The sequence below is a fragment of the Leopardus geoffroyi genome, chromosome C1 (assembly GCF_018350155.1).
Source record: "Leopardus geoffroyi isolate Oge1 chromosome C1, O.geoffroyi_Oge1_pat1.0, whole genome shotgun sequence".
NCBI classification, from domain to species: Eukaryota; Metazoa; Chordata; class Mammalia; order Carnivora; family Felidae; genus Leopardus; species Leopardus geoffroyi.
The window spans coordinates 195,943,632-195,969,542 of NC_059328.1; the positions used below are offsets into that span (position 1 = coordinate 195,943,632).

The 25,911-nt window shown below is 37.0% G+C and overlaps 1 protein-coding gene across 1 annotated transcript in view; it reads left to right on the plus strand.

Annotated features, from left to right (window-relative positions):
• Window positions 1-25,911, plus strand: part of CPS1 (carbamoyl-phosphate synthase 1) — a 128,614-nt gene that overhangs the window by 82,757 nt on the left and 19,946 nt on the right. The window contains exons 22-31 of the mRNA XM_045481104.1: window positions 2,009-2,150; window positions 3,468-3,533; window positions 3,990-4,053; window positions 5,986-6,167; window positions 12,801-12,995; window positions 13,417-13,484; window positions 15,150-15,225; window positions 20,475-20,552; window positions 23,367-23,474; window positions 25,395-25,484. Of these exons, the coding sequence (XP_045337060.1) occupies window positions 2,009-2,150; window positions 3,468-3,533; window positions 3,990-4,053; window positions 5,986-6,167; window positions 12,801-12,995; window positions 13,417-13,484; window positions 15,150-15,225; window positions 20,475-20,552; window positions 23,367-23,474; window positions 25,395-25,484 (1,069 nt within the window). The remainder of the gene's footprint in view (window positions 1-2,008; window positions 2,151-3,467; window positions 3,534-3,989; window positions 4,054-5,985; window positions 6,168-12,800; window positions 12,996-13,416; window positions 13,485-15,149; window positions 15,226-20,474; window positions 20,553-23,366; window positions 23,475-25,394; window positions 25,485-25,911) is intronic.

Consider the following 25,911-nt stretch of genomic DNA (forward strand, 5'->3'; position numbering starts at 1 on the left):
GTTGCCACCATATTGGACAGCATAGTTATAGAACATGAAGCACAATGCGTGGCACACATAGCAAGTGACTGCTAATGATCAGATTATAATCAAGAATTTGACAGGAAAATGTGTTGCTCTGGGAGAATGTTTATCAAATACTTGGGAAGATTAAAAAATCAAAATGAGAATAGAAAAGGGAGACATTAAATTTATTGGGAGAAATAATTAATTAACTTGAGATACAGAAGGAAATTTAAGGGCCAAAGAAAAAGCAAATTGAGTAGAACAAAACATAGCTGCAAAAATCCAAACTAATACTGATATCCAACAGCCAGAGAAATAGCTATTAAATATATGAGCTTGATTCTCTCTTCTCTAATCTAAACTCAGAATATAATTAATTAAAGAAGATTGAAGAATAGAATGAACAAAATTCAGTAGATTTAATTCAACTGCATGCTATTAGCAGATTTTCAGTGAAAATGTTTTATTTATTATTACATCTTCTGAGAACACACCATTATATTTTAATTTCATTGTATTGACTATAAAAATGTTATAATTGAATTTTATTGTATTGACTGTTGCTTGAAATAGCTGGTCCATAGCTACTTTGTTATACTTTTATAGAACTATTTTATTTTTCTGTGTCTTGGTTCTTTACAAGTTATTTTTTTGTACACTTTGAATTATAGTTATAAGGGGATTTCAATAACTCTGTCTCTTCTATAAAAGCTATAGAAGTCCAGTTTCCCTTTTCCATTTAATAAATATTTGTTGAATGCTGTCTGGGGGCCAGTCTACAGATCAGTGGGAATGATCTGGTAAATGAGCCAAACGTATTCTTTGTCATTGTGGAATGTGAATCTAGCATAAAAAAAATTTGGATGGTGAATAAAAGCTAACAAACATAAAAAAATATTGGTGACATTGATATGCTAAACAGTATGGTTCCAACTATGCTCCTGGCTCCAAGCAAATCAATCAGTGAAGAGTCCAGAAAGATCAGTGGGTGAGGGCAAACTGAGAAGTCTTCATGAATGAAAACTTGGCTTTAGTTTACCTATAAAGACTGGCTGGGAGTTGCAGAGCAGTTGGGTAGGTAAAAGGAATGTCAAAGGCATTTGAGGTGAGAGAAACAATACAAATACAGTCTATACTATGGAAATGAGCATCAGGAAAGTGAGGAGACAAATCTAACTTGGATGGGAAATAATCATAAAACCAGAGAACTATCTTGTCAACATAGACAGATATATGATATTAGTAAAGAGAGGCAGTTTATGGAAAGGATACCCAGTCTGATGCAATGTTGGATGCCTAGGTATACATGGGTTCTCAAAGATCCTATACATGGAGACCTGGAGCATCAGTCAGACATTAGAGAAGGAGATACAGATTTGGGAATTATTAACTACTTATGTTGCTTGAGCCAGTGGCAGTGGTTAAGTTTAGAGGGAGAGAGAAGGTAGCCAGGCCTTTAGTCTTAAATAAGGTAACAAAAGATAGGAACTTGAGCAGGGGGTACCAAAAAACCAAAAAAACAGTAAGTCATTTTTGTGAGTAATATGAGTAATAAAGTTGGGTGAGAAGCAACTTACCCAAGCCAGAGGAAGACATCTTTAAAGAATGGAACATTAAGCAGGTCATATGCTGACAGGTTAAGGAGATGAAACTTGAGAAAAGCCTCTTGGACTTAGTAAGAGGAAGGCCCATGATTATTTTGAAAGAGGAAAGTCATTAAGACAGAAAATGCAGAAGCGATTTCCAGGAAGTAAGAAGAGAAGAGGGTGCATGGGTGTGAAAGTAGGAAACCACATGTCTGAAAAGGTGAAAATATCATTGAAAATACTAGATTTCATAGAGGCTGGAAGATTTAGTGGGTTATTTATTTGTGTATGTTTAAAAGATCTCAACACTTTGAAGATGGAAAATAAGGAGACTGGTGTTTTTGAAATTGAACAGTTCACTAGTCCTTAACTGTGTTTGTTCTAAACTTGAATCTCTCTTTTTCATTAACTCCTAGTGAGTCCATTACAGAAGAAACCCTGAAAAAGGCAAAGGAGATTGGGTTCTCAGACAAGCAGATTTCAAAATGCCTCGGGCTGACTGAGGCCCAGACAAGGGAGCTGAGGCTAAAGAAAAACATCCACCCTTGGGTTAAACAGGTAAAGGAATTTCCCTTTCCTCACAGGGTGAAATGTAGGCACCCACTCATTGCGTGTATAAAGAGGGGTGGAATTCAGAAGTGATTCTACTTGTCTAGTCAATGCCCATGATGCCACCAGTTTTATTCAGCACAGGTTTGATATAAGCTTAAAAGGGAAAGGTTGAAGGGGCACTGGGACGCAAAGGTAGGACTGAGTACATGGTTTTCTCTGCCTAAATGAAAAAAAAAAATCAAAGTGACCTCTCCTTTACTTTTTGACCTCTGTGCAGATATATCTGCAATAAGATAAATCCTTAGTGTAATAGAAGGACTTGAAATACCCTAGCATGGTGGCTGACCTCTTGAAAAGAATAGTTATCTCTTTTGGCACTAACTTTTTACAGGGTAATACTTTATTTTAAGTGCCCCATCATTATGGTTCATTTAGTATTCATTGTGATAGGGTTGGGCATAATGAGCTCATCTAGTATTCATGACAATCATACAAGAACTTTCATAGGTGTACCGTTGTGATTTTTTTTTTTTTTTTTTGGACTACAGTAGAAGGATGCCTTGGCTTAAAGTACCACCAGCTGGTTTTTGTCCTTTAAAATCATTGACTTTTCTCCATGTGCTCGGGGGCGGGGGGCGGAGGGGCACATGCCTTTGGTCTCAGGCTTGATGCAGAATATTTTCTATTCAGCAATTATCTTTCCTCCTTCTCACCTGCCTTACACTAGCTTGCCCTGTTGGCCCTGAATTCTTGCTCACTAAGCTAAGCTCCTGGCCTTTGAGAACTGAATTGATTTACTTTTTCAAAATATGTTCAATGAGACCTTGTCCCCTTCCCCTCTTCCCCATGCTTTATGGTATTTATGTCATTCCATTGCTCAGTGCCATTGGTAACTTAAATTCTATGCATTCATTTGCAGACCCAAAACATTCTTACATATAGGTCATTTTGCTCTGATTTGAGCTGCTTTAGATAGTTGTCTGGGTAAGTCTTCCTGGTAACTAGTTGACTATATAACGATTGTGTTATGTATGTGAGAAATACTACTGTAATGAATCAATGATGCTCTGGGTGTGTATTGTCATTTATTGCTCAAGTGATAACTAGATTACATCATTGTTCCTCCACCCCACCTCATTTTCAGAATTAGAAAGTAATTGAATTGTACTTACCTTTTTATTGTTTTTATATTTGACAATAAGAGGCCTTAAAGGAATACGAATGCAGCGCAAATTGTTTTACTCTTGAAAAAATATAACAAAGGGACTAAAATCCCTATTTATTTATGTAATTAATTATTTATTTATTTATATTTTCTTGCAGATTGATACACTGGCTGCAGAATACCCATCAGTAACAAACTACCTCTATGTTACCTACAATGGTCAGGTAGGAACTGCCAAATTGCTGTAGGTAGAAAGCTCCAGATTTAGTAAATGGTCACCATGGGGAATATACATTTTCGTGTTTTTGGTTATCTAGTAATCTAGGTAACAAAAATGACATTATGTAGGTCAGATGTGATAATGTATTTCTATACTGACTTTTCAGAACTGCCTTAAAATGGTGAAATCAAACAAATACAACTAGAATAAGGATAATGGTTACATGAACATGCAATTGTGATGTGTTCTCATGGCTATTTAATTAAAATATATTGAACTTATATTTTGTGAATAAGTAGAGTTTATACTTTATGCTTATGGATTCCCAGAGACTAATACAGTGCGCACATCAATAAGAGAAAGGATGAGAAAGATACATTCAGTGATAGGGCAAAGAGTTTAATTAGATTGAAGAATAACACATAATAATTTCTATGTCTTTTTTTTTTTTTCTCCTCAGGAGCATGATATCAATTTCGACGACCATGGAATGATGGTGTTAGGCTGTGGTCCATATCACATTGGTAAAGTGATAACTTATATTTACATAGGACTTTACAGTTTATGTTGTACTTTTCACACATGTTAATTCTATTATTCCAAGAACTATGTATAATAGATAATGTTATAATAAGTATTTTGCAATTTCAGAAACTGAGGTTCAGACAGGTAAAGCCCAAGCTTATTTAGCTATTAAGTGATAGAAGTCGTACTCAATTGCAGGTCTCAACTATAATTCCTTCTTCCTTTTCATCGTGTCTGTCACCCTTTTATGTTTTTATCCTCATGAACGAAATTGAGCCTCTCACTGGGGTTGGGGAATGAATTGCACTTTGACGTTTCCTCATCTGGCATAGTTTTACACAAAGATCTATATTTGCTCAAGAACTTTATACATCAACCAGAAATTACATTTGTAGATGAGATCTGTGAATATATGAAGTCTGTTGATATCAAATGCCAAGAGCTTTTCTCATTGGTTCATAGGCAGAGCATTATAGAATTTAATTAAAACATTCCCACTGGAAATTCTTACATCTCACCCAACACTTAAAATTAGACATTTAATAATGAGATAATAATAATAATTTACAGTTACAAAGTATATATTTAAATAGACATGATATTTCTCAAGCGTATTTAACATTTAGTCTCTGCAGATTTATTCTAGTATGGAAATGATAAAATGTATAATTTAAAATGTATGTAGTCTTATTCTGTTACTTTAAACATAGTTTGCTTTAGTTTTTATAAGTAATTAAGTGCTTCTGGATATACTACTTTAGCAATTTTTGGCCAAATCTTGAAGTAGTTCAAAAGTGTTTATTACTTTACTACCTTAGTTTCCTATGGCTAAATGGCCTGAACACTTCCATCAGGATCTACCCTTCTCTTTTCTAGACCTTTCTTTCTTCCTATTCAAATTTTACCTTATTTATGTGACAATTCTGCATACCTTAGGACCCAGGGCAGACTAGCTGAGCTGATAATCAAGTGTATACTTAATTGATAGTGAAAATTATCATGCTACTATATTTGGATAAGTTACTGTTCTGACAAGAGTTTTTAGGAGACAAAATCCTAATGCAAAGGATTAGTACAAATCCCAGAACTTTCAGTTCTATGCATCCCAGTAGAGGTGATATTTTGAGGTATTTAGGCCATTATTGTACTTTGAATTACTTTTTAGAAGGTCACTCACTCTGCATGGGGTGGCCTTGCCAAGCTTAAAAGGATATGCTTGGAAAGGACAGGATTTTCCAATCAATCAAGATACGTCAGAGCTACAAGGCACTTCAGGGATCATTTGGTTTAGCCCTCAGATAGCAGAGCAAGTGGAATAACTAAAACAAGAACTCAAGTATTCCAATCACTAGCTTAAATATTTTTGTGTACTGAGGTCAGTTTGTTCACTTTGAGTTTATTTTTTAAGTTCCTTTTTTTTTTTTCTTTTGAGAGAGAGAGAGTGAGCACATAAGCGGGGCAGGCGGTGGGGGGGAGGTGGGTAGGTGGAGAGGGAGAGAGAGAATCCCAAGCAGGCTCTGGACCAGAAACCCACGGACCATGAGACCATGATCTGAGCTCAAACCCAGGGTTGGATGCTCAACCAACTGAGTCACCCAGGTGCCTCAAAAGGGTTTTTGTTTTTTTATCATTAGAATTATCTCCCACTAACTTTGACGTTCTGAATGTTTCAAATACGGAGATTACCTAATGGAGAACTTAGCATATAAAACAAGCCAACATGTCATTGTTGTTTAATTAGTTCCTGTTTTTCCTACTATTAATGTAGTGTGCATAATGGATCTGAAATTTACATTTTGAAATTTTAAAAAATTGCATCGAAAGGGCATTCGCTTCCTAGACTTGGACTGACCGGCAATATGTTTCTCTGCTCTTTGTGTTGTAACTTCACGTTTCTCTTACCCCTTCTCCCAATCTCACTGTCTCTGCAGGCAGCAGTGTGGAATTTGATTGGTGTGCTGTCTCCAGCATCCGCACACTGCGTCAACTTGGCAAGAAGACAGTAGTGGTGAATTGCAACCCTGAGACCGTGAGCACAGACTTTGATGAGTGTGACAAACTGTACTTTGAAGAGTTGTCTTTGGAGAGAATCCTAGATATCTACCATCAGGAGGTAAAAAGAGGGGGAAAAAAAAGAAAGAAAGACAGAGAGAGAAAGGAAAGAAAAAAAGGAAGAAAAATATATGCAGTGCATACTTCATAGATGTGTATATATATACATATATACATATGTATATACATATACATACATATATATTATATGTATGTGTATATATATATATATATATATATACACACACACACACACACACACACACACACACACACACACACACACATATGTATATATATGTAGATTTAAGTTATAATTCCCCTTAGGAGAAAGAGCTGCCTGTGTCTTCCACTGACTAATTTTGTGGTGAAACTCTAAAAAAATTATCCCAGCCTTAGAGTCTTGAGGCCCTGGCACAGAGTGATTATTTTTTCTTTCTAAGCATTCCAACTAGATTGAAAACTCTTTTGGTAACATGTGCCAAACACATATTAACTACTACGAAACAACCCTCCAAAATATTTTGCAGAATGATTTCACTGGTCATCTAGACACACAATAAGCAGCCTCCCTCTAGTTCATGTGTTGTTGTGGTTCAGTAATGAGTGGTCCCCAGAGGAGAAAAGTCAGCTGTTCACAAAGGGCCGGTTAATTCTTTGTGCCATGAGATGAAGCCATCAGTCTTCGGTTTAAGATCCATGAGTTCATTCTGAATGATTTCGGTACTTTTGTAGCTTTCTCTGATAGTTGCTCTTCCTCTCTCCCTCTGATATTACTGAGAATATCTTCACTGTGAATTCCTACGATCGCAGGTTACTATAAGTCTCTAGAAAAAGTTAATTAAATTATTTTACAGTTAAGAAATAACTATTGGAAGATTTGAGTGATGTCCAGTGATTGTTCCTTTTGATGTTATTACAGTTAAATTCCCTGCTATATAGAATCATTCCCATGTATATTCATACGGTTACTGAGAAAAAAAAAATACTGAGGGCCATAGTACTTAAATTCAAGTTTTGACGTGACAACTCATTGACTTGTGGAAGTTTCTTCAATTCTGTGTTTCATCTTTTTTTGGTGTTGTTAATGAACCACATGAGTGTTAAGTATGTGCTACATGCGGGTTCTGTGAAGATAACAAGGTTTGTGGTTGGAGTCACATTGTAAAGTATAGAGTTCAGTGCCAGAACATATGATGATTTTATTACATTAAACAAAAATAGACAAACTAAGGATGGATATATCATCATAGTTGTCTATTTGGGGCTAAGTATACTAATCTTTTCATATGATGAAATTGAACCATTAGGTAGAGTATGCACAATTTTCGTTTTTCTCTCTGACATGTTTTTTTCTTTTTCTAACAATTTCTTAAGATTCATTTCGGGTGGGGATCAAAACAAGTGCATTCTACAAATATATCTTGAGTACCTTTTAGTGTACTAGGTTGAGTACTTGAATACTAGGTTCAGAAGGGCAGAGAGCTATAAAACCAAATCTCTACCTTCAAGACATTAGAATAAAACTACGACCCATAACATAAATATGTGAAAAATTACACAATTGTTTGAAAATATTAACAAGGATTATAGGAATCACAGCAGGCATTTTACACATAATTAATTATTTCACCATGAAATGTTTTAAGGAAAGATTAAAAAATTCTACAACTGCCTTTGGATACAGTTATACATGGATATTAATGAGATCCTTTTACAATAACTGAATTCAGTATGATGGTAAAAGATAAATTAGCCCTTCTTTGAAGCTAATTGGCATTTATAGTGGTACTCTATATTTTTAAATTTTGTATTGGAGAATATAAGAACAACATTCCATTGATGTATTTGTTAGAGTATCCCACAGGAAATGTTTTATTATTGTATACACATATCATACATACATATACATGTATGTCTCCTTCTATGAGGTTGTTGTGTATATCCTCACAATCTCTAGGAGACAGACTGCTGTAATCCAAACTTGGATGCCCCTAGTGATGCTGAAGGTACTGAGACATTCAGTAGTAAATCTGCAGAAAATTGGAAGCACATCTAAACTTATTCAAAGCACACATTTGAGTCACTTTAGAAGGACGATAGGCTTTCCAAGGGTACATAGTTGTATAGGATAATAGAAAGTATGATGGGTCTCCTGGTTCAGGTCTCTTGGTCTAGTTCAGGACCAAGGCTATTTCCATGGCAACAAGGAAGCACTTCTAAAGAAAACATAAAGGGGAGTCAGAAAAGTGACATGCCCTGTGAGTAAAGCAGGCTGGTTCAGTCTATAGGGCATGCTCTCTTGATCTCAGGGTCATGAGTTCAAACCCCATGTTGTGTATGGAGCCTACTTAAAAAAACAAAAACAAAAACAAACACAAAAAGGAAAGAAGTCTTGATGAGAGGTGGAGTGAGAGGAGATTTTATTAGCGCTAAAATCTCCTTCCTACTTGTTCTTATTTTTTTAATAGAAAATGTTACAGTGATGTATTCTTTTGGCTGCAGACATTTTATACTTTGTAAAAAGCAGCCCTTTAAACTTAAGTCATTTATTCCTTGGATTGTGTCCATGGGTTCTGCTCCCTGAGAAGGAATCTGCATTTTGATTTTTTTTTAAATTTCGGTGTTGAGTGTGGGGAAGGGTCCAGAAAGTGAGAAGTTGGAGTCTGCTGTCTACGAGGGTTGGATTTGATAGATGGTATTTTGCCTAGTTCACAGTTTTGGTTAGGACATTCCTTATAAGGGAAAGGATGTTCTCAAGTTTTTTTGAGGTATATGAGTTGAAAATTATTACATTGTTTATAGAAGTTGCAACACTGTGCTTCTCTTTTATTAGATCTATTATTAAATCTTTTTCTCAGGGATGAACTATGTAATAATCTTCACAGGCTACAGAAATGAATAAGAATCACATAGATCCTGTCTAAACTTCACATTCCTTTTTTTTCCTTTGAAAACTCATTGTTTTAAAAGTTATATAAATGAACATTAATTTTATTCTACAAACCAGCCCTATGTAAGACCCATTTCTCATTTTTTTATTTGTTCATTAAAAACCAGATTGAGTCTAAAATTTCCAGGCCATATTCCTGACACCTTACAATATTGCTATCTAGTTTGAGTCCTGCTTAAGTAATTTTTCTTGCTTTTACAATGAATCATTTATTTGATCATACCCCATAAAAATGTACTCTGACTAATGAGAAAATTGTTCTGTTTTTAACACCTAATACTATATGAATATATATACAATGGTACCTCTGTAACACAACTTGAGTTAAATGAATGAATGACAGACATTAATTAATTATAGACAAAACCCATTAGGCAATGAATGACTCTAAATAGAACTGGGTTTCATTCCTAGCATTTGATTTAACTGTTATTAAATATAATCTTAAGGGTCTGCCTAAAGTGTTGAAAGTTTTTTACTAAAATGTGAATTCCAAAATAAGAAAGCATGATCAATCTCATAGACAGATGTGCAAAGAGTAGAGATTCATAATTTACAGATAATACATGAAATTACAAAAATCAGGACCATCTTTTAATGAGTTAAAAGATGGATGAATGGGATGAATTAACATGAATGCTATTTCTGTTAGATAAATTTTCTCTCCTGCATTCTGTCTATAATATAGCATTTAATTGGCCCATAAAAATAAGGACCAACAAAAGTACTAAAAATATATTTGTGGGGTTGCTGCAGCTTGAATATTGTTTCAGAAATATTCTTGTGTGGGATTGCCCTAGCTTAGTGATAATCAAGTTTAAATAAAACAGAAAACTAAACTGAGTAAAAAGATACAAACAAATCTAGTAGGATCAATGGAACTTTGGGACCCTACTAGAATTATTTTTGGGCTGGAGTATTTAGAAATCTGTGAAATATCTGAACTTTAAAATATTTTATTTCAGTGAGTTATTTAAAACTAATTTGGCTTAAACAGTTATGATAATAATGCTAATTTGCCCATGTGGGATACCAAGTTCTTCTCCCTGAGCCCCTGCTAGTTCTGTGCTTAGAGTTGGGGCCAATTTAAGATGGAATTCTTCCACAAAACTGTCTTTTATTAACTTCGTCCTACAAACATGTTCTCTTATACTGAATTCCTTTTGTTTTGTGGACAAAATGTGCACTTAACAATCAACTGCTACTCTAACACATTCTGTGGATATATTTGCCTTTCCAGTGATGATCTTTATGCAGACAAAGTTTTTCTACCACTTTCAAAAAGAATGTTTTAGAAATAGCTCTCCTTGTATCCTCTAACATTAACCATCTTTGAAACCAGGTAGAAAAATAGAGCTAGCTTAAGATTCGAAGATTTGGTTTATTAGTTAGGCATAGCTACTTTAAAGTACGTAAAGAATTGAGTTCTAGTGCTGGCTTTGTATTTGATAGATGTGAAATATGGGCAAGTCATTTCACCTTCGCTGAGCCTTAGTTTCTTGAGCTATAAAATGGGGAGAGCAGTATCTACCTCAGAGGGATAGAGTGGAGATCGAAACAGATGGTCCAGGGCATACAGTGATATCCTTAATGAATAGTAGCAGTTTATTTTATTACTGTTTTGAATGTTGCTAATTTATTAAAAAATAAAAATCAATTTCATAGAACATTTTGAAAAATATTGGTGTATTTATTAACTAAAGACTTTTCACTCTAACTTTGAGCTCCCATTTAGTGCAATGGACTCCAATTTTTGCTTATAGGTTGGTACTTCTTTTTTTTTTTTTTTAATTTTAGAAATTATTTTGAAGTCTTTCAAATAAAAAACTTTTTGTATGCATTTAATCAAGGAATTAGTTTTTAAGCCTCTAAAATATTAACTCTGCTAATAAACTAAGAATAATAAGCAAATAAAAATATTATTATAGTACAAAGAATAAATCTTCTTAAAGGTTCTGCAAAGATGTATATTGAACATAAAAATGATAAAAGAAGCTTAAGTGCACTTATAAATATGCAGAACTGTGGATTATTGTTTTCCATACTGTTTACAATGCATTTAAGCACTCAATTGCAGGGTATTTGCTTAGGCAGTAACATAATTTCTCTCATCAAAGAGAAATTAGCTTTATCCCTTTTAAGAGTATTTCAGACTGATTTCAAATAATGATAAAATACATTTGGTGCACATCTATTATTTCAGCAGTTCTAATATTCATTAGGTTATTAAAACAAATACAAATTATGTCAAGATAGATGGCCATTCAGATATAATAATATTTTCTAATATTAATAACAATGTAGTATTTATGCACTTATAATGTGTGAGGCCTTTAATGTTTATTATCTTATTTAACTTTTCTAGTGACCTTGTGAAGCTAACAGCTATTATTATTCTAATTTTACAGACATGAAGCCTGGACAGTTTCACAGAGGGAACTAAGATGGGAAGGGACTTTGAACTTTAAAAAAAAATCTTGATGTTTTGACTGCTCATAAGAGATTAAGGTTAAAGATTCAGAGACTGCTTGTCAGGCAAATAGTAAGGAAACAGGAACTCAAATCAGTTTATTGGGTACTGTAGACGGGTGCCAAGGTGGCAGTAAAAGAGAGAGGGTGTACAAATGGGAGGTAAGATTTAGACTGGACTTTAGTGGAGAGATTATGTAGAGTTTAGATAAGGGAGAAGACAAAAGGAGAAAAGAAGCAAAGGCAGTGAAGGTTAAATGGGGCAGAATGCTTGTGAGCAGGAGTGTACATAGTTGGGACATTGAATAGGAGGTCTTCTTGGAGGGGAGGAGAATGATAACAGATAAAGCTGGAGAGTCTTATTTTTTAATGTTTTATATTTTATTTTATTTTGTTTTATTTTATTTTATTTTATTTTATTTTATTTTATTTTATTTTATTTTATTTTATTTATCTTATTATTGTCAAGTTAACTAACATACAGCGTAGTCTTGGCTTCAGGAGTAGAATCCCATGATTTCGTCACTTACATACAACACCCAGTGCTCATGTCAACAAATGCCCTCCTCAATGCCCATCACCCATTTTCCCCACCCTCCTGCTCCCCAGCCCCATCAATCCTCAGTTTGTTCTCTGTATTTAAGAGTCTCTTATGGTTTGTCTCCCTCTCTGTATCTTATTTTTCCTTCCCTTCCCCTGTGGTCAAGCTGGAGAGTCTTAATTGTCCCGTTAATGGGGATGAGTTTACACTTTGTTCTTTAGGCAAAGGGAAACTTTGGAGAAAGCAAGTATAGGAGTAACTTGGTGAAGCAGTTTTGTAGGATAATTAATCTGAATGTGAAAGGCTGGGGTGGAGGGGAACAGGAGAAGTGAGTGTGAGAAGGACGGATCTATGTCTATTTAGGAAATTACAACAGTAGTCCAAGGAACACTTGATTACAGTGTAAATACATGGTGAAAATATTAATTGGATAGATTTCCTTTCTCTAATTGTCATGCATGTAAATGTCACACATTCATGTGTAGTTGTGTGGAAGTCTGATACGGTAATCATGTGTAATTGTATGGAACTCTTCCATAGATTTAAGCATGTAAGTGCTTGGAAAGTAAGAACCAAGTTTGTTTATCTCTGTAGCATAACTTAATATTATCCACTGATGGGAGAAATGCAAGTATCAAAGCATGGTAAGCATTTTCACTAAGGAAATGAAGGCAGTTGTTCAGTCACCGTGAAGTTGCCCCAGTGGCTGATATTGTGGGTGTCTTTTACAGGCATGCGGGGGCTGCATCATATCAGTTGGGGGTCAGATTCCAAACAACCTGGCAGTCCCTCTATACAAGAATGGTGTCAAGATCATGGGCACGAGCCCTCTGCAGATTGACAGGGCCGAGGATCGCTCTATCTTCTCAGCTGTCTTGGATGAGCTGAAGGTGGCTCAGGCACCCTGGAAAGCTGTGAACACTTTGGTAAGGAGAGAAACACATGTCTGTTTTAACGTTCGCTTTTGAAGAGTCGTAGCATGAATGTTAACTACTGCAGACATTAACTCCAGGGCAGAGAGAAGACACTGGGCTTAGTGACTTTACTTTAAAGCTGGTATATTTCCATGATTGCGGTTAAATGTTGGTTACAAATTGGTAGGAGTATTCTCATTAAGATTCAGACAATGAAAAACATTCAAACTATTTTTGAACTGGATTTGATATATAGAGTTAGAAACTAGGAATTTTATATATCTCGAATGCCCAATTTACATTTTAATGGTGTCTTTTGAGAGAAAGAATAAAAAGAGTTGTGTTACCACTTGTTCTAAAGATATCTTTCTGCAGAGCTATTGAATCTTTTAAACTATTTGTGCATTTTGTTGTTGTCGTTTCTATCAATCAGAACGAGGCACTGGAATTTGCGAAGTCTGTGGGCTACCCCTGCTTGTTGAGACCTTCCTATGTTTTGAGGTAATATATCTTTCCCCCAAAGTAATGATTTAAAAATCAGGAGATACAGAACTGCATGCTGTATGCTAATTGCACTTGACTTTGATATGTGCAATCTGTAAATCCATCCACAATCCCCAAACCAACATGGCTGGATGGAGGACCTATGCACAGACCTTCAGTTTACTGCGTTTGTCTCGGAGTGACAGTGAGAGTCTATATCCTCCGTCTTAGAAGCCTCGCTTACGGCATCTCCTTGCCAAATTGAGGGAGGATAGTTTCAATTAGCGAAGAGAACAATTAAAAAAAAAACAACCTAAAACTAAAAAGGAAAACCAGCCAGAACAAACCCGGGATATCTGTCTCCAATATCTGTTTCCCAGTACACAGAAATGGCAGCTTGTCTCAGACTGTCGTCAACACCTCCTGACGGTGCCTCTGGTCTGAACTTTTGAGTTTTTGAGAGCACATTTTTTAAGAGATAAATTGTAATGGTGAGGGACATGGAAAGTGAGGATCTTTTATATTAAACTTTGAAACGAAGTTCTATCATCAAAGGAGAAGTTTTGAATTATCACTTCATCTCTTCAGATGTTACCACATGTAAGCACCTACTTCACTGAACAGGGGATAATAAGAGAAACACAATTTGCTGTGCACCATTTGAAAGTGTAAATGGAATTTGAGATGGGGTCCTTTAAAACAATGAAAAATTTAAAATGAGGTGGAAAACTGTCCTTTTTATTTAAATGACATTTTGTGTAAATCACAGTCAAATAATACTTCTTCATTGAGGTATTAATGCAAATTAATTTAAACAACACGCAGACATTTAAGGGAGGGTTGCAGAAAGCAGCTTTGACTACTGTGCTGCCTTTCTGATCTCTGCAATCTGTCTCTTTGTTCCAGTTTCCTACACTGTGAATTAGCAATGTGATTGCCTTAGCCTTCCTGTCTTAGACATTGAGAGCTCTTTATGCAAAATTTTGTAATAGAGTAGAAAAGGTAAAGAAAATGCTACTTTTTAAAAAGAAGTGGAAAGTAGTGTGTTTCTTCCTTATTCTTTCCCTTCTCTTATTCCTCCTTCTTTCCTGCCTTCCCATCTCACTTTGAAAATATCAAAATTCAGTGTAAATTGATGTCAGCGTTCTTTCTCAAGCAGTTAGTGAGAAGGACACAGTTGAATACCTTTCAGTCAGTTCCTGTACATTATATTTGCAAATGTTACTAAAAATTTTATTCTTTTGTAACCTGGTTGGTAGTAGAATGACCTGCTTTGACAGCAGACCTGTGGGTAAGATCAGCCATTGGCAATGACCTCTGAAGAAACGGGGAAAGAATAGCTAGATCCTGGGATGAATGTTGTTAACATTTAAGAATCTCCTGGAACCAGCAGAGTGAAAACACGGAATCAGAAAGGACAAACTTTGAGTTACTGCCATCTCTAGAGCTATGTGGTTCTCTTTGGACATTATCACAGTTCTCACCCCCAACTTGGGTGCCTCTTTTGTTGATCGTTCTGATGATTAAATGGAGTAAAGTCTTAATTTAGAAAAAAAGCAAGTTCTTACTCAGTCCAGACTGGAACTAGAGGTTTCCTGGAACTGTTCTGAGAAGCAATCAAGACCAGAATGCTTTATTTCTAAAGTGATGAAAGAAACTGACTTGTCCTCCTCTCATTTCCAGTGGGTCAGCCATGAACGTGGTATTCTCTGAGGATGAGATGAAAAAATTCCTGGAGGAGGCCACTAGAGTCTCACAGGTAGTGTCTGATTTCTTCCTGGTGACTTTTACTTCTGATAGTTGCTATCTTATTTCATAGGTTTTTCTTTTCACACTATGTTAGAGTGGTTTTCCCTTTTATTTCCTACCCACTAGTCTCCTATATGTGGAAATAAGAAAACTCAAATGCATTTAACTGTATTTAGATCCTTAGGGTTAGTGGAAGAAGAAGACCAGTGCATGTTTCGTCGCAACATTTATATGGTTTTAGACTCCAGGAGTGAGCCTGGATAAACATTCTTGACTGTTCATAAGTTAGATGCTAGTCAAGTTATCCCTGGGGTTCCCAGCCTCAAGGACTGCCCGATCAAGCTCATTATCTATCAGTGAAGGTTTTCCTGATTTTTAATTCTCACACTTGGAGAAACTTTGCCTTAGTCAACCCTGCAATTTTATTATTTTTTTTAATTTTTAAAATGTTTATTTTGAGAGAGTGAGTAGCAAGGGCAGAGAGAGAGGGAGAGAGACAATCCCAAGCAGGATTCCAGCGTGGAGCCTATCACGGGGCTCTATCCCACAAACTGTGAGATCATGACCTGAGCTGATATCAAGAGTCAGACCCTCAACCGACTGAGATACCCAGGTGCCCCAACCCTGCATTTTTAATAGTAAACCCCTTTGCTCACTTATTGATTTTTTTTCATTTTGGTACATTCCATTTGCCAGTTAATAAATATGTTTATAATTTTGTAGTGATTTAACTACTTTCCTCCACTGCCCTCAGCTTTTATTTTATCCCTTGGTATTACCTCGGTGTGATCCATTTAAGATTTACCCAGTAGGGTTATTGATCTGCAGACCTTGTACTGTGAAGGATAAAAGTAATATTTGCCTTTTAAAAGCTTTCAAAAGCTTGTTGGGTTTAAAAAAAAAAGAGAGAGAAAGAGAGAGAGCACAACTCATAGAGAAGAGTTTGATGTTTGGCAAGTAGAATTTGGAGGGAGCTGAAGAGTAAAGTCTGAAGCATTTCAAAGAGGAATAAAAGAACATAGTCTGTGCCTCCTCATGAAGCCAGACCTCATTTCTGTGTGGTGGTTACCCCCCAAGGACATTGGAGCAGTAAAGAAAGTAGCTAAGGATAAAGGGTGAGAAAGACAAAGAGTGTAAAAGAAGAAAACCAAATAGATTTTGATTCAGTTTGAAAGTCGATGGCTGAGGAGGGAATCTCTCCAGTGGGCCAGTTTTCATTAATGTGCCTGGGAGCAAGACACAGTCTTCTTCTCTATTTCACTTCCGGCAAGGGTCCAGGCAAACTCCCCTTCTGAGAAACCAGTTACACCCAGCTGGTCTCATGTGAATGATAAGACAGTTGTCCTCTCTTTTCTGCCTGGAACACTGGATCTTGCAGGACCTCTATTCATAGAATATTTTAAATATATATATTTTACTGCTAGCATATGGATGGAACCCACACTGGACCAAAGTTTTATAATGGAGATGTCCTGACTGAGTACATTCTGGCTCAAGGATTCCCATCAAACTCCAGCAGAATCTGGAATACTCAGTTCAGTGACTTTGGAGTAAAGATAGATCCTATCAATCATTCATCTATTTATGTATTCATTCATGTTTACCACCTGCTATATAATGGCATTGTTCTCAGTATCAGAGGCTACATTCATACAAAGAGAGATACGGTCTGCTCTCACAGAGGACTCTCTTTACTAGGGACATGAAACTTCAAATAATTAGAATTAAATATAATAAGTATTGATATAATAAAATACAAGATACCTAGGAAGAGTGTAAATGAGATACATCCCTAAAAAAGGGCTTTTTAAATTAATTTAAAATGGTTTATTTAGAATTAACTGGATGAAAGGTTTATATTGTGGGTGTAAATAGAAGAAAATAGAGTAAAGTAAAGGTTCAAAACTGAGAAAGAGCATGGGGTTTCTAGAAACGGTTAAAGGATTCAGTGTATGGCTAGGACACCAAACATGGTAGAGGGGAAGATAGATTCGGTAGGGAGCAGATAAAGAGAACCTTGTCAGTTATACTGAGTTTGGATTTTAGTCATAATTTCTGATTTTAGTCATACTAGAGTGTGGAGAGTGAATTCTGGGGCAAGACTGAATTCACGGAAAAAGGTTAGGGGCTGTTGCTATAGTTCAGATTAGAGATGACAGTGCCTTGGATCAGAGTAATAATAGTAAAGATAAAGGGACATATGTACATTCTAGAAATATTGAGATGGTCATTGGAGGCAATTAGTGAATAGAAGGAAGTAGACGGTGAAAGGGTATCTGATAAAGGATGATTCCTGAGCTTCTGCCTTGGACAACTGGATGGATGGTGGTACCATTTATTAAAATAGAGAACATGGGAGAAGGAGAAATTTTAGAGAAGGAGTTATATATTTAATTTTTGACCTTTTGTATAAGGTGCCTATGAGAAATCCAAGTGGAGATGCTTCAAAAGCAGTGGGTTATACAGATTTTAAATCGAGAATCAACGTCATGGCTAGTGATAGAAATGTACATATAGTTTTGGAAATAAATATATCATTTTAGTCAGAGTCTCAAGAATGGAAGCAGTCACCAAGGAGACAGTATAGAGGAAGAAGAATAGCTAAAGCAGAGACAAGAGGGATACCCGCATTTAAGGACTGACCAGAGAAAAAAGAACATGAAGGAGCCTGACAGAGAAGCAGGAAAAGGTAGTTTATGGAAATAAATGGAAGAAACTATTTTAAGAAGGCCAACAATGTATAGTGCTGCAGAAAAATAGAAATTTATTAAGAAATTGTCTTTCCTGAGGTGCCTGTGTGGCTCAGTCAGTTAAGCATCTGACTCTTGTTTTTTTGGTTCAGGTCATGATCTCATGGTTCATGACTTTGAGCCCCGACTCAGACTACACTGACAGTGAGGAGCCTGCTTGGGGTTGTCTATCTCCCTCTCTCCCTGCCCCTCCCCCACTCATGCTGTCTCTGTCTCTCTCAAATAAATAAACTTAAAAAAAAAAAAAACAGAAATTTTCTTCCTCAACATGGTGAGGACTATTTCATAGATTTGTTCAAATGTCCAGGATGGTGGATGCTATTATTCCCCCACTCAGATCCCTTTACCTGTGGAAGCACCTATCCCTAACAGTAGTGATAGCTGATAACACTTACCAGCTACACTTCTTTGGGTAACTATCCTCAGTCAGATGAGAGCTTCATCAACAAGGAGGCAAGATCCCTCACATCACCACCACCCTGAAAACACTAGACAGTGAGTGACCTTTGCCTCAAGATGGGACTTACTCTGTGTTGCAGTTCGTGTTCCAGAGCTCCCTAGGGGGTAAGGCCAAATTCACTCTCCACTGAGACCATAGATGTACTAGCTTTTTCCTGCTGCCCCATCCAGCTTCCCTTTCTCTCTCTCTTTCTTTCTCTTCCTTTCTCTCTTTCTTTCTCACTTTCCCTTTCTCTCTCCCTTTCTTCCTTCCTTCCTTTCTTTCTTTCTTTCTTTCTTTCTTTCTTTCTTTCTTTCTTTCTTTCCAAGTGTTTATTTATTTTGAGAGAGAGAGAGTGAGAGAGAGAGAGAGAGAGAGATGGGCAGAGAGAGAGGGAGAGAGAGAATCCTAAGCAAGGTCCGTGCTATCAAAACAGAGCCTGAGGCAGGGCTCAATCTCACGAACTGCAAGATCATGACCTGAGCCAAAATCAAGAACTGGATGCTTAATCGACCGAGCCACCTAGGTGCCCCCCCCCCCAATCCTGCTTTTCTAACTCCCTCCATAAATCACCTGAACAAGGATCCCTGTCTCAGGATTGGCTAGAGAAGCTAAGATAGCTGGTAAACTTTTCTTTCTTTCGATTATGCTATTATAGTCATAATACAGAAGAAATCCCATATAGTTCTTAACACAGCTCCAGCAAGCCTGCTGAGGGAAACTTTGGGTATTTAAAGAAGAGGGAACAGAGATGGAAAGAAATCTTTTTTGTTTTCTTGGCTAATAAACAGCTACATATCTAGTCAGCTTTTGAAGAAAATGAAGTATGGAAATTGGCCTCTTTAATAGAAGAGAGAATTTTATTTATGGCATAAAACGTTGGTGGTTTCAAATTTTCCACAAAATTCCTTTTCATTTCAAGTGTTCTACTAAAGAACATGTATTACATTATATGAAATGTAATACATATGCATGAGATGAACTCTATGATAGTGGCCCAAAGGAGCTTGCGTTCAGAGGAAAAGAAGATGTTTGGAGAAGGCTGAGGGGAGGAAGTAGCATCTGAGTCAGGCCTTGAAGGAAGAGTTGAGGTTTGAAAGATGAAGCTGAGGAGAGAAGGTGGGGTGCACATGGAGAAGAGAGGCATGGAGACGGGTAACAGCAGGGTCTGGTAAGCAAACAAGTGGTGCAACTTGTGGGCGCTTGGAGCAAAGAGGAGAGGAGATACATGAACCCTGGAGCTCCTCAGTCAACCTCTTCATTTCATCTGGAGAAAGCAAGCAGTTATCCAGGTGTGGAGGGCATCACTGCATTGTCATGAAAGAGCTGGGAATGGGGCATGAGAAGGGTCTAAAACAGTGGAGAAAGGAAGGACCTTTTAAGATTAATAAAGTGAAATGTTGCAAATGCCGCGTGTTAGAAATGGTTTAGAGCATGTCCGTTCCAAGTAACAGAGGCCACCTTTGACCTAACAAAACCTCAACAAAATAATGAGATTCTCCTAAGTTCTCTTGCAGTCTCCTGGAGAGAACTGATGTAGGACCTTACAGTGCTTGGAAAAGATGAGTGTAGAAGAGAGAAAGAACTTGAACCGATATATATATATTATATATATATGTTATATATATAATGTATATAATATATATAAATATAATATATATATTATATATAATATAAATATAATATAAATATATATAAATAATATATATAAAATTATATCTAAAATAGAGAGATATTCATAGCTCTGGGAACAGAGATGGGACCCCCAGTGGACCCTCTCCTTGGCCTCCTCTTTTCTCTCACTCACTTAAAAGTCTATATTTGAAATTTCAGCCCTCACGTTCAATTCACTGAGTACTCAAAACTGAAGAAAGACCGTCTGCCTCACTGAAAGCAGAGAATGACCTTGTTCTTACTGAACAAACTGGCTAATGAGTTTGTGTAATGTGTTTGGCATTAAGATTTTTGCAAGTATTACCCTGGGATTTGCTTAAGGTATACAATTTTTACCTGACACTGTCCACATACTGTCAGCCAAAGATTCTGCCCTTCTGTTTTCCTTGATGACAGGAACACCCAGTGGTGCTGACAAAGTTTATCGAGGGGGCCCGGGAAGTAGAAATGGACGCTGTTGGCAAAGATGGAAGAGTAAGTGTTTTATCCCTATATCCTAGATCCGTGCCTTCCCATCAGGTTTTGTTTTGTTTTCTTTTCTTTTCTTTTTTTCCTTATCGGTTTTGAAACAACACAGATTAGAGGTCATTATTTCTACAAAACATGTCTCTAATAATAGTGGACAAGCTGCTCAGTCCAAAAAAAAAATTTCAGTTTCACTGACAATTTAGTTGATGTGTCATGGGAGTCATATATCCTGTGTTCTAAGCTATTAGAATTCCTCTTTGATGATATTCAAAATTAATTATCATCCTGTATTCATCATTCTTTTTGATAGATTTTTCTCTCATTTTCTTTTGTCTGTGGGTTTCCTTTTATGTTTCAATGAGTATTATAAAAACATCCAATACTTTGCTTTCTGAAGTTCCTGATTGAATCCCTAGTTTTTCTCCTCTCTTGATTTCCCAGCCTCCACTTTTTTATTGCATTAATAAAGACAAAACTCAACAGAGTGGGGTGGATAAGGATAATAACATAAAATTTGTTTACCAAATCACATCTTGTATTGCTAACACAATGAATGCCTCCAACTTCAGGGAAAAATGAAGATGTGAGAAATGCTTTCCTTTAGTTTGCCTGGTTCACTAATAAGGCACTTATGATTTATCTTGAAATATAGGAAGTTATGTTTTAGGGCCTCCATGTCATTTTATTTGCTTTAATGAAAAATAAAAAAGTTGTTCTTCATTTTCTACTTTGTAAATACTTCAAAACACTACTGAAAATGTTAAATCTTCTTTTTGGCTTTTTTGTCTTCCAGATTAACAGTTCAAAGTAGGGTTATTTGCATGTTGCATGAACATACATATATAAAACATATGCTGTGATATATATACATACACACACACACACACATATACATATATACACAGTAATGATGACTTCATACCACAGAATCATACAATCCTGAGTTTAAGCACCCTTGAAATCATTTATTTTAACCCCACACCCCAAGGATGAGAATTCTCTTTACAGCATCACCAGAAAGTGCTCACCTGTTTTCTGTTTAGTAACTTTGGTTACACAGAACACAGAAAGTTGTCAGGTTAAAAGATATCTCATATATATATATATATATATATATATATATATATATATATAGACATCTCATTTATTTCTTCTTTTGAAGTAAAGTCTGCTTCCCTAGAATTTTTTTTGTTTCTGACCTCTGGCCTCCAGAATTGTAGAGCATATGGTTAATCTTTCCCCCTTTCAACATTTTAAGTATTTTAATACTCAGGTATAACATAAGAGGGATGTAATCATACCAGTGTCAAAGTGGAGAATGTTAAGACTGGCTTAGAGAAATTTGTGCTTTTTCAAATATTGTGCTGGTAAAGTAATGCTGGTCTGTTGGCCTGATTTGGTTCCAATTTGCTAGGATATGCTCTTAACCTAAGTTTCTCTCAGACATCAACCATTGCTTATCAGCCTGGACTCCTTCTTTTGGAAATGATCCAGGTTATTCACATAATTTTTAAACAGTCACACTCAGAAATGGACATAGTACTTCAGCTACATTATGATTTTTTTCAGAGCTCAGTGGCAATATTGCCTCCCCATCTCTAGACACTATAAAAAAAATCTGAGTTCTTACTATGCACTAAATATCATGTCAAACACCGAGTACGTGTTCGTTCTTATCCTTATAAACATTCTGTGAGACAGATACCATTGTTAGCACTGTCTTATCAGAAACCAAGCCTGCAAGATAAAGTACCTTGCCCAGGTCACAGAGCTCATAAGTGACAGCAGGAAACTCAAATGTTACTCTGCTTTAAGTCATTTATAAATCTGATAAACAAATCATGTCTGTAATTTATTTGTTTTTTTACAGTTGCCCAGTTATTTCTCCCCCACAGTCAGCTTTATCATTTCCCAAAGACACACATAGAATTAACATTCAGGTTATGGCGACTGAGACCATCAACTTTGGAATGTGACAGATAAGGCTTGAAAATCCTGAGTTGGCCATACAGGAGTCACATGCACTTGGATTATTTCTTCTTATATTGCTTTAGTCTCCTCACCTCTAAGAGAAGACAAGAATAATTGCCTCTTGCTTCCCTTCTTTATCAAATTTCAATTTTTTTTAACGTTTATTTTTTAAGAAAGAGAGAGACAGAGCACAAGCAAGGGAGGGACAGAGAGAGGGAGACACAGAATTCAAAGCTGGCTCCAGGCTCTGATCTGTCAGCACAGAGCCTGATGTGGGGCTTGAAATCATGAACCCGTGAGATCATAACCTGAGGCAAAAGCAGATGCTTAACCGATTGAGCCACCCAGGTGCCCGTTCAAATTTCAATTTAAAAATCTCTTAGTCTTTAGATCTGAGGCCTTCTTTCTGGTCCACCTACGTTGTAACATACACCCAGCTATTCACCTCTCCCATCTTTTCTTTTCCAGTGTCTGAAACCTAATCTGGAAGGAAAAGATAAAGATCCCTCCTGTGCCTCCCAAATGCTTGTTTCCTATTCTTAAAAGTCAACATGAGTCACTTTAGTTGTCCTCTTTTCCTATTATTTGTACCCATTCCAGTCAATGGAGGAGGGAGGTCAGCTCAGCCACTGTCAGCTGCCCTGGGGCAGTCTGTCACTGCACAGGGAGGTGGCTAAGTCTACATGTGCAGCCCTTCATATTCCTCTCATCAAGGACTGAGCGAAGGAACTAGTCAATGCTCTAGGCATCTGTTAGAATGGCGGGGTTTTTGGGGGGAGTGAGTGGTGAGGCAGTAGCTTCACTGAAATAGGTGCCTGACAACTCTTTCTGATATCTTCTTTTGGCCAGGTTATCTCCCATGCCATTTCTGAACATGTGGAAGATGCAGGTGTACACTCAGGGGATGCCACTCTGATGCTGCCCACGCAAACCATCAGCCAAGGAGCCATTGAAAAGGTCATCATCTATAAATAAAAGTGCAAGGGGAAAGGCAAAAATTAAAAAAAAAATGTTTTTAACTAAGGAGTAATGTAGGACATGCCCCAGGTGAAGTGTATTACAAGGGGAACTTTCTTGCTCTGAGTCTGCTGGATATTTTAGAGATAACAATTTCCTTCTTGTCCTTCAAAAAAATAAGTTTATTTATTTATTGAGAGAGAGAGAGAGAGAGAGAGAGAGCATAAGTGGAGGAGGGGCAGAGAGAGACAGAGAGAGAGAGAGAGAGAGAGAGAGAGAGAGAGAGAGAATCCCAAGCATGCTCTGTGCTATCAGTGCAGAGCCCAACGTGGGGCTCGAACTCATGAACCATGAGATCATGACCTGAGCTAAGATCAAGATTCAGATGTTTAACCAACTGAGCCACCCAGGCACCCCTCCTTCCTGCCCTTTTGAGCCCACTTGGTTGTATGCTAGTGTAGTGATTCTTGAACTTCAGTGGTGCCATAACAGCCTGGCTAACTTGCTAAAATATAGATTGCTGGACCCTATCCCCAGTTTCTGTTAAGTACTTCTAAGCAGGGCCCCAAGATTTTCATTTTTAACAAGTCCCCAAGTGATGCTGTTTCTGTTGCTATTGGTTTGGGGATCCCATTTGGAGAACACTACTGCAGGTGATTCCAATGTTTTGAGAGCCACTTAGGTGAGTAGCATGTAAAGCTATGTTTTTCAGTTAGAAGCAGGGATGCAGCAGTCATGTAGGAACCTTCTGGAACCTATGTTTTCACTTCTACCCTAACTCTCATCTCAAACCAGCACTTTCTGATATGTCTCTTTGAACCTTTCTTTTGGAAACATTGCTTTAAAGATCTTCCCAAGAATGATGCCTCAGTACTAAATAGGCACTGCTAGGTGTTCTCAGAGACCATCATCTTAAATAATTCACGTGGACATTCCTTAGTCTTTAGGTATGTTAGGTCAGTCTAGGCTTTTTCAGTGAACCTTTCCAATAATCCTGCCATCAAAATCTAGGCAGGCCTATCTGGCTATATGTATGTTGGACAGGATTCTGAAGATCTTAACCTTGTTCTAGAAGGTGAAGGTAGCAGGTTATGTTGTAACACCAGTTTCATAAGAGAACATTGTCCTCAGATTTCAAGTGTACTTCAGTTTCTCGTATCGGTATAATTGACCTCAAGAACTCAGATTTTTCCAAATCCCTCAGAGTTCAATGTACCACGGACTCTACTTCCTCTAATGACCAGTGTAGTTGCTGAATCTCTCTTGTGAAAGTAATGAATGAGGTGCTCTCGTTTCTTGCTGCCAGTGCCCCGGCATTGCATGGGTACCATCTGGCTCTGGTTGGATAGAGGGGTTTGTATATGTGACATGCAGAACCTCCCTGCAAGGAAACATCATTTTTTTTTTCTGAACATAATATCTACCCTTGTAGAGTCCAGAGCAAGAGAAAAAGTACATCAAGGAAATCTCTCTGGTCTCTTTGCTTTGAGTGCTTTGTCATTTCAGGGCCTGCTCTTCTCAGCAGGTAGGTCAGGAGATTAATAGACAGTTTGGACTGCAGTTTCTGGTGCTGAAGCACCCAGACTGAAAGAATTATTTAGCCCTCAAAGTAAAACCAGAGTATATAACGGTGGCTAGATAGAGACCTTTGGCAGAAAGATAATTTTGTAAAATTATGTGTTCTCTTCCTTGCTAGCCTGTTATGAATATTTAGTGCGCATTATTATTTTGTTAACAGACGCCTACTAGTGGCTTCTCTTATTATTATCACCATTATTATTGTTACGGTTATTAGTGGAGATGTAGCTCTCCTTAAAGAGAAATTAAAGAAACCTAACTTTAAGGTCCTGTAGCTTTTTCATTGTGTTTTCCAACTAAGGTATGCTCTTTAGCACTACTATCATTGTCCTTTTGATCTAGGTGAAGGATGCTACCCGAAAGATTGCAAAGGCCTTTGCCATCTCTGGTCCATTCAACGTCCAGTTTCTTGTCAAAGGAAACGACGTCTTGGTAAGAAATGCCAAGGTGCTTGAGAGAGCACCACAGCTGTGTCAGCTTATGTCGGTCTGTGTCCCTCTGGTAATCTTCTCCATGAGCACAATCACAGAGCAACTGAGACTCCTGCTGCTATTTGTGTCTGAGTGTGGGTTGTTGCACAGCATATAATGCCTGCCTTGTTTGAAGACACAGGCCCTTGGTGGCACTGATCTGTCAGTCAGTTACGTAAAGCACTCTGATCTGCTGGGAAAGAAGATCACTGTCTGCCCTCTACAGTGTAGTATAGATAGACACAGTGACTGTCATAAAATAATCTGAATATGTAGAATGGTCACAAATTACTTGCACTGAGGTTTTAGATCCTGTTTACCAAAAGTAGTTAAATCAACTAGACTAGTCTTTTTTTTTTAATGTTTTTATTCATTTTTGAAACAGAGAG